The sequence below is a fragment of the Pundamilia nyererei genome, unplaced genomic scaffold (genome assembly GCF_000239375.1).
Source record: "Pundamilia nyererei isolate P.nyererei 1_Seehausen unplaced genomic scaffold, PunNye1.0 scaffold00061, whole genome shotgun sequence".
In the NCBI taxonomy this organism is placed as follows: Eukaryota; Metazoa; Chordata; class Actinopteri; order Cichliformes; family Cichlidae; genus Pundamilia; species Pundamilia nyererei.
In genome coordinates, this window is record NW_005187462.1 from 2,359,713 (window position 1) to 2,371,909 (window position 12,197).

The following is a 12,197-nucleotide window of genomic DNA, read 5'->3' on the forward strand; positions in this document are numbered from 1 at the left end:
CCTCTGGTGCAAATTACTGACCTCTGTCATCATTTTAGGTGGGGGAACTTGCACAATCGGTGGCTGACTAAATACTTTTTTGCCCCACTGTACCTAAATGCTTTGCGTTGCTCACTCCAGCATCTGACATGTTGAGAGAATATAAACCAGTGTGGCTCAGAGGATGTTATGTACCTGAACTGAGGTGAGGTGGCAGTAGCCGTTGAGCGGGAAGCGGAGCACGTGTGTGGGGTCCTGGTTCCAGCTGGCGTTCATAGAACTGTAGACGATATCAGTCACCTCAGGGAAAATCTCCTCCATCAGCGCCCGGGATGCACTCACACTGATCCTCTCACCGAGCTCCGGCGTCACGCGGACCACGACGCACTCGCAGTCTCGAGAAACGTCCCGGCGCTCCTGCTCAGCCCTCCAGCGCTCCAGCTCGGTCTTTAGAGGTGCCAGCTGGAAGAAAGTAGCCTCTTCGTAGAGCAGGGAGTACTCCTGCAGACACACACACAGCAGAAACAAGAAAACACTCTCAGAAGCATAAGTGCAGACTTACACAGGCCAAAAGAACACGCACAATGCACACAAATACACACACATGCAGATGAGTACACAACACCCACCAAAAAATGCAGAAAACTCCACGTTTTCTTGCAAAAAACAAAGTTTAAAAAATGCATTAACACATATAAATGCTCGTTCAGTACTTTAGTACTAAAGGTGTACTAAAGCCTTGGTAGCAGCTGCTCTGCTGCTAACACACTAACCGAAGGAAGACTCGTTTTCATTTATTCTATAAACAAATCACATACAAAACCTTCTGATTCATTTGAAAGCTGCTACAAGCCAATGAAGAAGTTTGCACACGCTGGCTGCAGGCAGTTTCTGTTTGGGCTGTCATAATTGTGATGAAGAATTAATGAAGAGAATGAATGTGTCTTTGGCACGGACTTGCTACCTGTTTCTCGCCTGAAGTCTCACAATGTTGATAACAGGTAATTTCCCTGATGCAAACATTAAGCCACTGCTACTATAAATCCTTCCATGCATTAATCAGTTTTGAGATCTGGGGTCATTTTGCTGCCATAACCTGTCGCCTTCCTAGAGTAATGGAACAAATACTCATTTATTTTACTGCAGTTTATCTATTGGTCATTTTTATGATGTTTGAGAGAATATGACAGAAAATACAGAAAAGGGCAACAGAGTCACTCAAAGAAGTCTCAGTACTGTAAGCGACAGGCTCGTGTGAGACTCTGACAGAGGTTCAAGTCTTTCTTTTGACATTTGTTTCCCTGCTTTAGGTCACGCAGCAGCGGTGAACTGTGGAAGTACCTGATCAGGCACTCACTTTGAAGTCATCAGGCAGGAGGAGCTTGGAGGTTCGCAGGAAGTTGAGTATGTAGCGGAACATGTCCCCGTCCCGATCGATGAAGTAGTGCTGCTTTAGACTGTCCAACACGATGGGCTCTGTGCCGTCGAACAGACGCCCGATTCTGCCCAAAGAGAAGGAAACAGGTTTCTACACTCAGCTGCGGCTAAATTGAAATGTACATGTTGCAGCTAAATCCTTTCCTAGCTCACTGAAGGGTAAATGCTAAGTTAATTTAAAAAAGTAGGTTCAAAGATGATCAAGTTTATTGTAACAGTGTACAGTGATCGAGATTATGAGGCTTCTTTAATCAAATCTTCGCTGTTTGATGAGCTGAGATATCTGCATTTTCCTTAATGTGTGGACAGCAGGCCACCTTTTCCCCATGAAGCAGGAAGTAGATCACCGCTGCCTCTTAAACGATTCACAGATTTAAACTTTCTGAACAAATAACTGAAAAGCAAACTCTTTCTATATTTTGCAGAGAAGCCATTAAAACCAACTCAATATACTAAAATTCGGTTTCCTGAATCATAGGAAAAATATCCATTTGCATTGAAATGTGATAATTAAGGTAGCAGATATTCCAAATAATCAGTAACGTTGAACTAATTTGTTGATTAAGAGCTTTTGATATTGAGGTGTTGAGGTGGATTACAGCCTTAGCTTTACTCATACGTCCACCAGCCATCCTGTGTATTTTAATGGGGGGAATGTACTTTAAAAGCTTGGATGTGTGCCTCACCTTGACTCGGGGTACCTGGTGAGTGTGGGCAGGCTGCTGGTGTACATGTGTCCTCCTACATCAATGTGGACTGGTGCGTTGGTTTTGGTGAGCTGAGCTGGTGCTGGGATTCCCGTGGTACACGGGGGAGACATCGGAGACCAAGAAGCCAGCTTCTGACTCGACATGCTGCTGCAGCTGCCGCTGCTACGTCTGTCCTGGGACACAAATACACGCTGCAGTGATGGTGGTGCCAGTATATGAAAAAAAGACCAAACATAGCCATGAATATCTCCACATCCATGGACATAGGTTATCTTTACAGTTAATACATTGGAACATATTTATCACCAAGTCATGGAACTGCTATGTGTCTGTTTAAACAACAATTTAGCAACAAGGCAGCAACAAGGCAGCCTGCTATCAGTTTGGATCAAGTTTTCGTTTACGTGCAATCTGTGATAAATCAAAATGATCGAGGAGAGGCAGGAAATATAGCAAAGAGGGGAGATTTGTCCCCTTCAGCACACTCATTTTCATCGCCGCCCACGAGTTATGTATTAACTTGCGACCGCTTGCAGAGCAAATGTAACTGATTGCAACATGTTGGCAATCTGTGTTTATAAATTATGCAGCAATTATTTGCAAACCTCTCTCTGCCACCGAGCTGGACAGGCTGGAGACAACAAGGCGAACTGCACAACCACCTCTGCAACCCGAAGTGCAGCACCCTCAACCTTTATGTGAACAGCTGGTTGCTGCAGGTTAAACTAGAGAAATCTCTGCGTGTTGTCATGAAGTCATGCTCCATAATAAATGCATCTATCTGCAGCTCCTGAAAGATGTTTTGCGCTTGAAGCCAAACTGGGTCTCGTTGATGTTTGTATAAAAACCTGCAAGCAAACCTGACCTGAACAGTTTTACAGAGGCGCTGGTTGCTTAGAACAGTTCCTGCCAGGCAGACTCGGGACTGTCAGGTAAAGCCAGGAGCCTGACAGGAAGCTAAGAAGCACAAGGACATCCTGTCAGGCTCACAGATACGGCTCGGTCAGAGCTATTCCTGACTGCCTTGTAGGCTACGTTATAGTGCCAGGTGTCTGGCACGAAACAAATCATTAAGCTCTGAAAGAAACAATTGGCAGCCTGGTAGGAGGCCAGTGGCTGACAGGCTGGGAACACACGTCCTCTGGGCTTTCACTCTGCTCTTCTAGACTGATCCGCCGTTTCCTTTCATTCTGTTCCAACGGCTCCTTTCAAACCTGTTCTGCTCCAAACGATGGTGTTCATGTCAGTTCAACTACACTGAACACTAAATGTGAATGGTCTGCAGTGAGGATATGCCCTGAACATTTGCTGTTACTGGCTACATAAGCTGTAGCACTGTGCCAGTTTGTATGTTATGATAATATGGAGCAATTCTACAATAAGGGCTACAGATGAATATGTAAGGGATTAACTTGCTAAGTAATCAACGACCGGCACTGCTAAAGAAAACAGCAGCGTAAGAGTGTAAGCAGCGGTTTAAGCAGAGATAAGCAGACCTTCCTCTTCCTGCCAGTGCTTCCAGCTCTCTGAAGAGGACACTGAGGTGTTTCCAAGCCAGACAGTAGACAAACTCTTCTCTGGCTTGTTCTGGGGCTTTCCCAGGGTCTCCTTACAGAAGAGCATACAGGAACCACCTCATCTAGACGGCATCCAAGAGGCATCTTAGACAAATCCCCAAAACACCTCAGCTGGTAGTTTTTAATGTGGAGGACGAGTCTCTCTACTCCGAGCTCCTCCTGAATGACTCGGTGTTGTTAAAGGATTTCTGCTGTGACCTTTCACATTCCTGCCTCGTCTCCCTTGACCTTAATTTTTTAACCTCAGAGAGCGCAAACAGTTCAACTGTCTAATTCATAATTTTAACATTTTGCTTAATTCTTTGCTTGTATGTACACGTACATCAAATTACATATGAATAAATATCAGAGTAAGCACCATGAAGGGCAAACAAACAGCTGAGACACCGGCCTCACACGATGTATAGCAGGTACAGATTATCACATCTATATAATCCATGTGTGCGTGTGTGTGCGTGTTGTGACTGCCCAACAAGCAGTCTGTACCCTGCAGCTATGGCACTAATGCATGGTGGATAAATTCATCAGCAGGTATAGTTACCCTTGGCAACAGAGGGACACTCCCAAAGACAAATCACTGCTTCTCCTCACATGATTGGGCCACATGGACAACAGTTTCCTACAGGGTGAGATTCTGTAATTCTGCATTATGTTTACGTCAGAGCAACTTCAGTAGCAAAAATATAAAAATGTACAATCAGATCATTTTTTACCCACTTCTTCAAGCAACTTAAACGAGTCCAGACGCTTTTCTTTCCGAGCTCCTTAGACTACGATGACCTGCATGACTGAGAGCCTTCACAGACAAATGCATGTACATATTTCTGTGCAGCCCTTAGTGATAAACATTTGTGACTACAAAGTAATGATTTTCCCTCGTACCAAGCACTAGAGCTGATGTTGTGCGAATGCTTTTATATGTTTGTAATTCAGAATAAAGGGTGCACAAACTCTGGTACAGGACTTTAAGCTAAATTCTACTTTCATTATTTCACTGAAAAACTGAGCACGTGTAATGTTTTGGTATCCAATTACAACCTAGATCTAAAGAACTGAACGCTTAAGTAGGCTTCCAGGTTAGTGTTTGTAGGTCTTTATGTGCATCGATTTTCACACTGTGGCACCACTGAAGTAAACTACATGATTACAGATGTTTTATGTCATGTTCAAGATTATACGACGTGAAAATAACACAAAAGTGATGAATTGCTTTGTAAATGAAGGGTGCAATGGTTCGGCATCTGTATTTTGTTTTTATTTATTTCTCTGTATTTATTAGGCTGATCTGATCCCAGATGTCCCTGTAACAGGAAGTTCACCCTGATACTGATGTACTTCTTAAAGGCATCAAGTTGTATTTGCCCGAGAAGAGAAATAAAGTCAGAGTGCTCACTAAGGTAGCCAACTCGAATAGGTATGCTTTTCCTGAGCGTCTGTTTATTTTAATTTTACTTTAAGCCCCTAATAAAGCAGTTCAAATAAAGTTTTTCATAGATTACAGCCCACCTTAAACACCTACTAGTTTAATATTTTATTGCGCTCTTAACTAACTCTCCTCCTAAAGATGGGCGTCACATCGGTACGGGACTGACTCCCTGTCGGGTTTAACACGGGAAGCTTGAAGCTCCAACAGATGAAAACGGACCAACATGTTCCGGGTTACCTCTGTGGGCACAGGGGACCGGGCGCCGGACTGTGCGAGACGGGACTCCGTGGCTGTGGCAGGCACCGACTCTCTCTCATTCGGCTCCGCGGGCGACTCGGCGCGCGTCCCGGGGCGCACACAGCGCTTCTTGGCAGAGGGAGCTCCCGGGTCGTCCTCGTTGCTCTCCCTCCTCGCTGCTGCTGCTGATGTAGGCGATGTGTTCGACGTCTCTGCTTCTGTGCTTTGCTGCTGATTCAGATCCGCAGCGTCGCTGACCCTGCGCAGGTACGGGATCACGAGCTGGAGGTGGGACTGCGCGTGACCATTGACCGTTTCCGAGGCAACGTAAAGCGTCGTCGAGGGCTTGAAGCCCGCGGCCCCCACGATGCTGTTGAGGGTTGCTATGGAGACGGCACCGATGCAGTGGTTGGTGTAGGTTTTCGAGAGCTTGGCAGCGCGCGACAACATCTGCATTCTCGTGCCCAACAGGTTCTTCCCGATGGCTTTGTTCTCGTACCACGTCACGTCGCTCGCGCAGCAGTGGTCCCGGGGCCGCTGGAAGAACGCCCTGCACAGCGGGTTCCGTTTGGACACGTACCGGACGAAGCTGGCGTACGGACACTGCTCCGTGCCCGTCTCGTACATGCGCGGCAGCGTGTCCTCGTCTGCGTCCGGGCGCTTCTTGGTCCAGGCGGCGGAGCGGGACTTGTGATAGGGTCCGAGAGCTTTAAAATACACAAACTTTCTTCCGTCCTCGTCCACGGCCAGGCCGAACGAGTCCTCCTCCAGCTCCCGCTGGTTCTCTCTTCCCCTGGTGCAGAAATACATGCAGGTCTCAAACCAGACTTTGTTCAGAAGCCCAAACGGGGTGTCGGTGTTGAACACAGAGGACTCGTACAGTTTCCGCAGGTCCGAGCGCGTGATGGCTTGTTTCTGCACCACCGGACCGGCACCCTGCTCCTCCAGCCTCCGTATGACCGCGGCCAGGGTCAGGTTGGCGCTGCGCAGCTCTGGGTCCTTGGTGAGGTCCAAGGTGCGGCAGTAGGGCGGCTCGTTCAGGTACCGATTGAGAGAGCTCCGGATGCTGATGAGGGAGGACTTGCTGTACAGTTGTCCACTTTTGGAGCGCGCCTCGGCGTAAAAGGAGCGCAGCACAGCGCAGAGCGCATCCTTGTCCAGAGTTTCAAAGTCTGGACTTTGGGCTTTCTCGCTGAGGTACTCCCTGAAGATCCTCACGGCGTACCTGGTGGCCAGGCGGGTGTTCTCGCTCAGCTTGTTTCGCTCTGACCGCTGAAGTTCTCCCTCCGGGTGAGACTCGCGCCCGGAGGAGATGCTGCTGCCGAGTGGGTCCGCCTCCCCCTCCTCCTCCTCCCTTCGGTCCATACTCCGCATAACGACCGCTTGTGTCTGCGCGGCGGAACCGCTGGAGTCCAGCACTGTGCTCCCTGACTCCCACTCCACTCCATCTCTGTCGGACTCCTCGTCCTCCTCCTCCCCGGTGATCTGGACCTCCTGAATCTCATCTTCATCTTCCTCCTCCTCCTCCTCCTCATCCCTGCTCCTCTCGGGGCAGCTCATCTGCTCCTGCTCCGTGTCTCCGCTGCCAGGCATTCTCGCCATATTGCGGTCTGTGAAGCAGTCCTCCGGCAGCGCGCATGCGCTATATTGGACCGCAGCGCTGAAAGCCTTTTGTGTTTAAGTGACCTTCAGCCGTGCACGCGTTTTTTAAGGTACGGGGAGCGAGCGCAGCGGGAGGGTAAATTTGGAGGCGCGCTCCCTGCCAGAAAGGCTGCAGTATTGGACTGAATATTGGACCAGCAGCACGAGCACTGATGAGGAAAATGGCAAGACTGCAGTAGTGCCACCGCCAGTATCCAAATATCTTTTTACTTTAGAAGCAGTTTGATACTTAACCGGAAAATTAACGGAAGGCAGCCAAGATTGAAAGAAAAGCAACAATAAATATCACGCAGCTTGTTTTAGTTACGTACACGCGTGGATAGCTTAGGTGCTCGTGTGTTTGCTGCACCAGTCACAGAGTCCAGTTGGTGCCTTATAAAAAGAAAGTAAGGTCATGATACAAGCACGTGAAACAAGCAAAAATGCACATGATGTAGTCCAGTGGAGTTAACACGGTTAAAAAGAAACCCAGAACTGCAGCTCAGTGAAAATTCAATATCATTTGTGTATTTTTTATTGTTGCAATGTAGAGAACATCCAGGTATATCTGTGACATGAAAGGTCAGAGTCTCTTTCTTGCTTTGGACCACCAATGCACGCAGATGGGTGTCAAAATATTCAATCAGAGGTAATCACAATTTAGAAAACGTGGCACATGACTCACGTGGGGAAAGTGGACATCAGCAGTAGTTGGAAAAGCCCATGTTGTTTATGTTTTGTATTTTAGGGAACTTGCACCCCTAAAGTTTATCATTTCAACTACAGAAGCCTTGCATTGTAATTTAATGGGTTGCCTAAGCTTATCATTTCAACTGCTGAAAAATAAAATTACTGTTACTGTGATTGTAATAAAGTGGCATCAACACAAGGGATAGGAAGCAGTACAGACAGGAGAACGGAGCAGCAAATTTATGAGTCCTTTCACCAAACAATACAGAGACCCATCTTTAAGCCACAGAAACTGTAGAACTGAGCTAATAAATCAAACTGATCTGAGCATTTCTTGAATATGTGCACTGGGATTTTTGTGCTTTTTGCATGAACAACATTGGTAATTGTTGAGGGACATTCGGATCTAAAAGAGAAGCACCTGGACCTTTGGGCCTTTCATTCATATCATTATGTTCAGTGGTTGCAAACTGTATGGATTACAGCTGTGTTGCTGCTACTGTTAAAGTCATGTTCGTATTTTAAAACGATGTTGATCGAACACAGACTGAAAGAAAAATCCTGTTTGTGAAACCTCAAGGTGAGCTTTGAAACTCTGGACATATGCTTCAGAAACTGAGGGACGCTGCGTGCTCAGTGTGGTAGTGACGTGACAAACGTGTATAAAATTGACAAAATAAACATGTATTCAAAATGACTTGAAAATATTGAGGCCATAAACTCATCAGGAAAGTGTTTATTGAGGTCACAAATGAAGTGAGCAGGATCATTTTCTCATACTTTTATACAATTTGACTCTTTTGTTGGGTGAAGGCATGTCATGGTTGTGGCTGTGTGCAGGCAGGATGAGGACCCAAACGCAGCACGCACGGAGGCAGGATTGAACTCAAAACACAGCTTTATTGCTGGACAGAAAAACCATACAAACTAAACTGGAAACTATAACATATTGCACAGAGAAACACACGGCCATGAATGCGGGAGAACGCGACACAGAACTGAGGGAGACGCAGACATAAATACACAGAGGGTTAACGAGGGAAGTGGGAGCACACGGGGAACACAGCTGACACAGATAATCATAACAAGACACGGCAGGAGTAACGCAACACTGACGGGAGACTGTCAAAGTAAAACAGGAAGTACACAGAGGTTCAGACAGGAGGAGAGAGAGAGAGCACAGACATAACGGGCTGGGGAACACATGGAATAAAACTCAAGGAGAGACGAGGGCTCACAGAGGGTAATCAAGTAAGGAGCATCTTAACAGAACCCAGGAACCACGGCACGAAAATTAAGAATACTGGGCCAACGTGGCGCAGGACCATGACAAGGCAACCCCATTATATTACAATGCAAGGCGTCTGTAGTTTTTTTTAAATGAGAGTTACCTCCTCCTCTTCCTCCCAGTTAGAAGAATTGATGCACTGCATGCATGCACAACTCTACAACATATTGTCCTTTAATGTTTCAGCAAATCAGCCGACACAGGTGCTGAGGTGAGGATATATTCTTAAACCTAACCAACAGCTTCAGTGCCCAAACCAACACAGAGGCTGAAAATAAAAGTAAAATATAAAAATACAAGTAGCGGTCCCTGAAATCTGTCTTCTGGGTAAAAGTGGTGGTTTTTCACTGTCTGTGTGTTAATGCAGCTCTTTTACATTTCTTATTGTTGCAACATGTTAACGTACATTTTATAAATTAAGCCATTAAGTGCATTAAATGTCAGTACCAAGAGCCAGAGGTAACCTTGAAGTCCCCCAACCTAAAAGGAAGTATTGTACTGAATTAATGCATTTGCACTTTAACATGTCCCACTTATCAATATGAACCATTTGACCCAAAAGGATTTAGGTGAAATTGCTTTAGTTTGCAGTCATAGTAACCCTACCACACACCTACCATCGCTCTGCTTGTTTATTTGCATTTTTTCTGGGCTCAATGGAAGAATGCAGCATTGATCTTTTCGTCTCAGACTCCCTTTCTGATGCACAGTTATGTTAACAGTTATTTTAGCAGCTTCTTAATATAGCATCCCATCATGCTCTATGCCTGCTCCGAGCTAAGAGCACTGGTTCCTCCCCTGGGCAAACATGACCTTGATATACAGTCTGCACCCCATACTGCTCTCATTACTGTTGGGATTACATCAAATTATTATCTCATATTAAACTACAGAGCTTGCTGCTCCTGTGACAGAAAGAGTGGCGGCGATCATAAAATATTCTTTAGAGTGTAATCGAAAAAACAAAACTTTGAATTCATTCAAATTCCCATGAAAATGTGTGTCAACAATATTACAAAACACAACTGCACATCGACCACGCAAACAAAGCGCTTCATTTTTAATCAGCAAATCATTGGAACAGTCCACTCACTGTGAACTCCAGTGAGTGGACTTTACAATGTATAATTCAACTTAATCATGTGGTGTGTGGGATTACCATAAACCACACAACTCACACAAGCTACCGTTGAAATAACTGTTTCCCTACAACTACTCACAACATCACAGTCTTTGAAATGAAGAGACAGCTCATTTAGCAGGATAAATCATGTTGTCCCTGACTGATTGGCAAGTGGTTGCTGGCTGTCACCAGGTGATATCAGTTGCACAGAGGCTGATGTGGTTGCTGCAGTTGCCTGTTATTTGGATGAAAGCCTCCAACTTGTCTGCAAACACTTGCCATTTGCTCTTCAATCGGTAATGAAACTCGTGTGACATAAACCGCAAACTGAGAACACTGGCCTTCTACGTAAATGTTGTTCTGTAACCAACACATTTCAAAAGACGCTGTTTTTACTTTAAGGCCAAACACTCTGTGCTTCTGGTTTGGGTCGTACTTCTTACACTTCCACTGGATAAATACAAAAACCTGCTAATGATCTGATCAGTTCCAAAGAGATTTTGGGTGCCGCACTGTATATTTATCTTTGCAACCAATTTCAAGCTAGCAACTGCTGGCAATCTCCAGCAACCACTCTCCAAAAGTGTGCACACTTTTGCCCATCGTCAGGTGGTCACTGAGCAGTCTCTAGGTTTGTTTAATTTGGGGTTTAGCAATCGATTTCCCAGCTAATGCCACAAACCGTTTAGGAACTGGTCTCTAGGCCTAAATAATCAGCTCCCTAATCGTCAGCCTTTTAAATTCAGCAGTTATCATTCTTGCATTTGGAAATAGATTGTGTATCAATAATAAAGACAATCTTTAATGACAATTATTTTTTTAGTGAAGTGCTAATGCTACTAATGCTAGCTAGTTATAAACTTTACACAAACTCATTCTTGTCTGTTAGTTGATAATTATTGTTAATCAGATACTTATTGTTATTAAGTAACAAATTAAAAGAACAAACAAAAAAGCAGATATATCAGATTCCTATTATTATATTATACAAGTTAAATTGAGTAAATATAAAATGTGTTTTTGAAATGATGATTTAATGTGTTAAGTGAAGAAAGCTAAAACGTACATGAGTAGAACAGTAGTGGCCCTCTCTTGTTAATCACATTTTGTTGGAAAGCCAAGTTTAGTTTCAGTAGCCACACTCAGGCCACTGCCAGACCCGTTACTGTCTGTCAGACAAAGTGAAGATGCCTAAATAGGTTTATTAACCAACAAATCTCATCAGGACCCAAAGAAACTCAAGAAACAGTCATTGAGATATTTCGGCCTGGAGAGGATTTCATTTAGAATGAGGCTTCAACAACGCATCCAGGAAGTCACAAAAAGAAGCCAGAAATGATCTCATGAGCTGCAGCCCTCACTCTCTTCAGTTATGATCAGTGTTCATGATTCAACAACAAGAAAGACGATCAGCATCCACTGAAGTGTTCCAAGGAGAAAACCCTGCTGGACACAAAGAGCACAAAGGCTCGTCTCACAAATGCAAAAAACATCTTGAGGATCCCCAAGACTTTTGGGGACTAATGAGACAACAGCAACAAGTTTACATCGGGCACAAAATGAAAGCAGCACTTCATAAAAAGAACATCATACCAGCAGTGAGACATGTGGCAGTGTGATGGCCTGTTTGACTTCTTCAGGACCTGAACGATTTGACATAATTGATGGAACTACGAAATCTCTGTACCAGAAAATCCAGAAGGAAAATATTCAGCTGCTAATATTCAGCTGGGTGAACTGATGCTCAAGTGCACTTGAGTGATGCAGCAAGGCCATGTCCTAAAACATACCAGCAAGTCCTCTGATTGGCTCAACAAGCAAACTTAAGGTTTTAGGATGGCCTAGAATCCAATTTAGATGATTTAGCATGACCTTAAGCTTGGAAACCCACAGCATCTGCTGAATTAACACAAAGGAGGTCTGGAAGACTCACTGGCAGTTAATGCCATCAAAGGTGGCTCAACCAGTTACTGGGTTTAGGGGGCATTTCCTTTCAGGGCAGTGTAGGCTTTAATCGCTTTCATTTAAAAACAACATTTACTCAGGTTATCTTGTTTAATATTAAAATTTGTTTGATTATCTGAAACAT

At 44.9% G+C, this 12,197-nt stretch overlaps 1 protein-coding gene across 3 annotated transcripts in view; it reads right to left on the minus strand.

Moving 5' to 3' along the window:
- LOC102200571 (uncharacterized) overlaps positions 1 to 7,157 on the minus strand; it is an 11,418-nt gene extending 4,261 nt beyond the window's left edge. The window contains exons 1-4 of one of the 3 annotated variants that reach the window (XM_005734994.1): positions 5,367 to 7,157; positions 2,103 to 2,299; positions 1,337 to 1,481; positions 175 to 480 (exon numbers count right to left, since the gene is read on the minus strand). In XM_005734994.1, coding sequence (XP_005735051.1) covers positions 175 to 480; positions 1,337 to 1,481; positions 2,103 to 2,299; positions 5,367 to 6,968 — 2,250 coding nt within the window. In that variant the 5' untranslated portion in view covers positions 6,969 to 7,157. Of the gene's footprint in view, positions 1 to 174; positions 481 to 1,320; positions 1,482 to 2,102; positions 2,318 to 5,366 lie in introns of those variants that run through there. The other 2 variants (XM_013911342.1, XM_013911344.1) reach the window with 2 other exon arrangements.
- Positions 7,158 to 12,197: the final 5,040 nt, after the last annotated feature.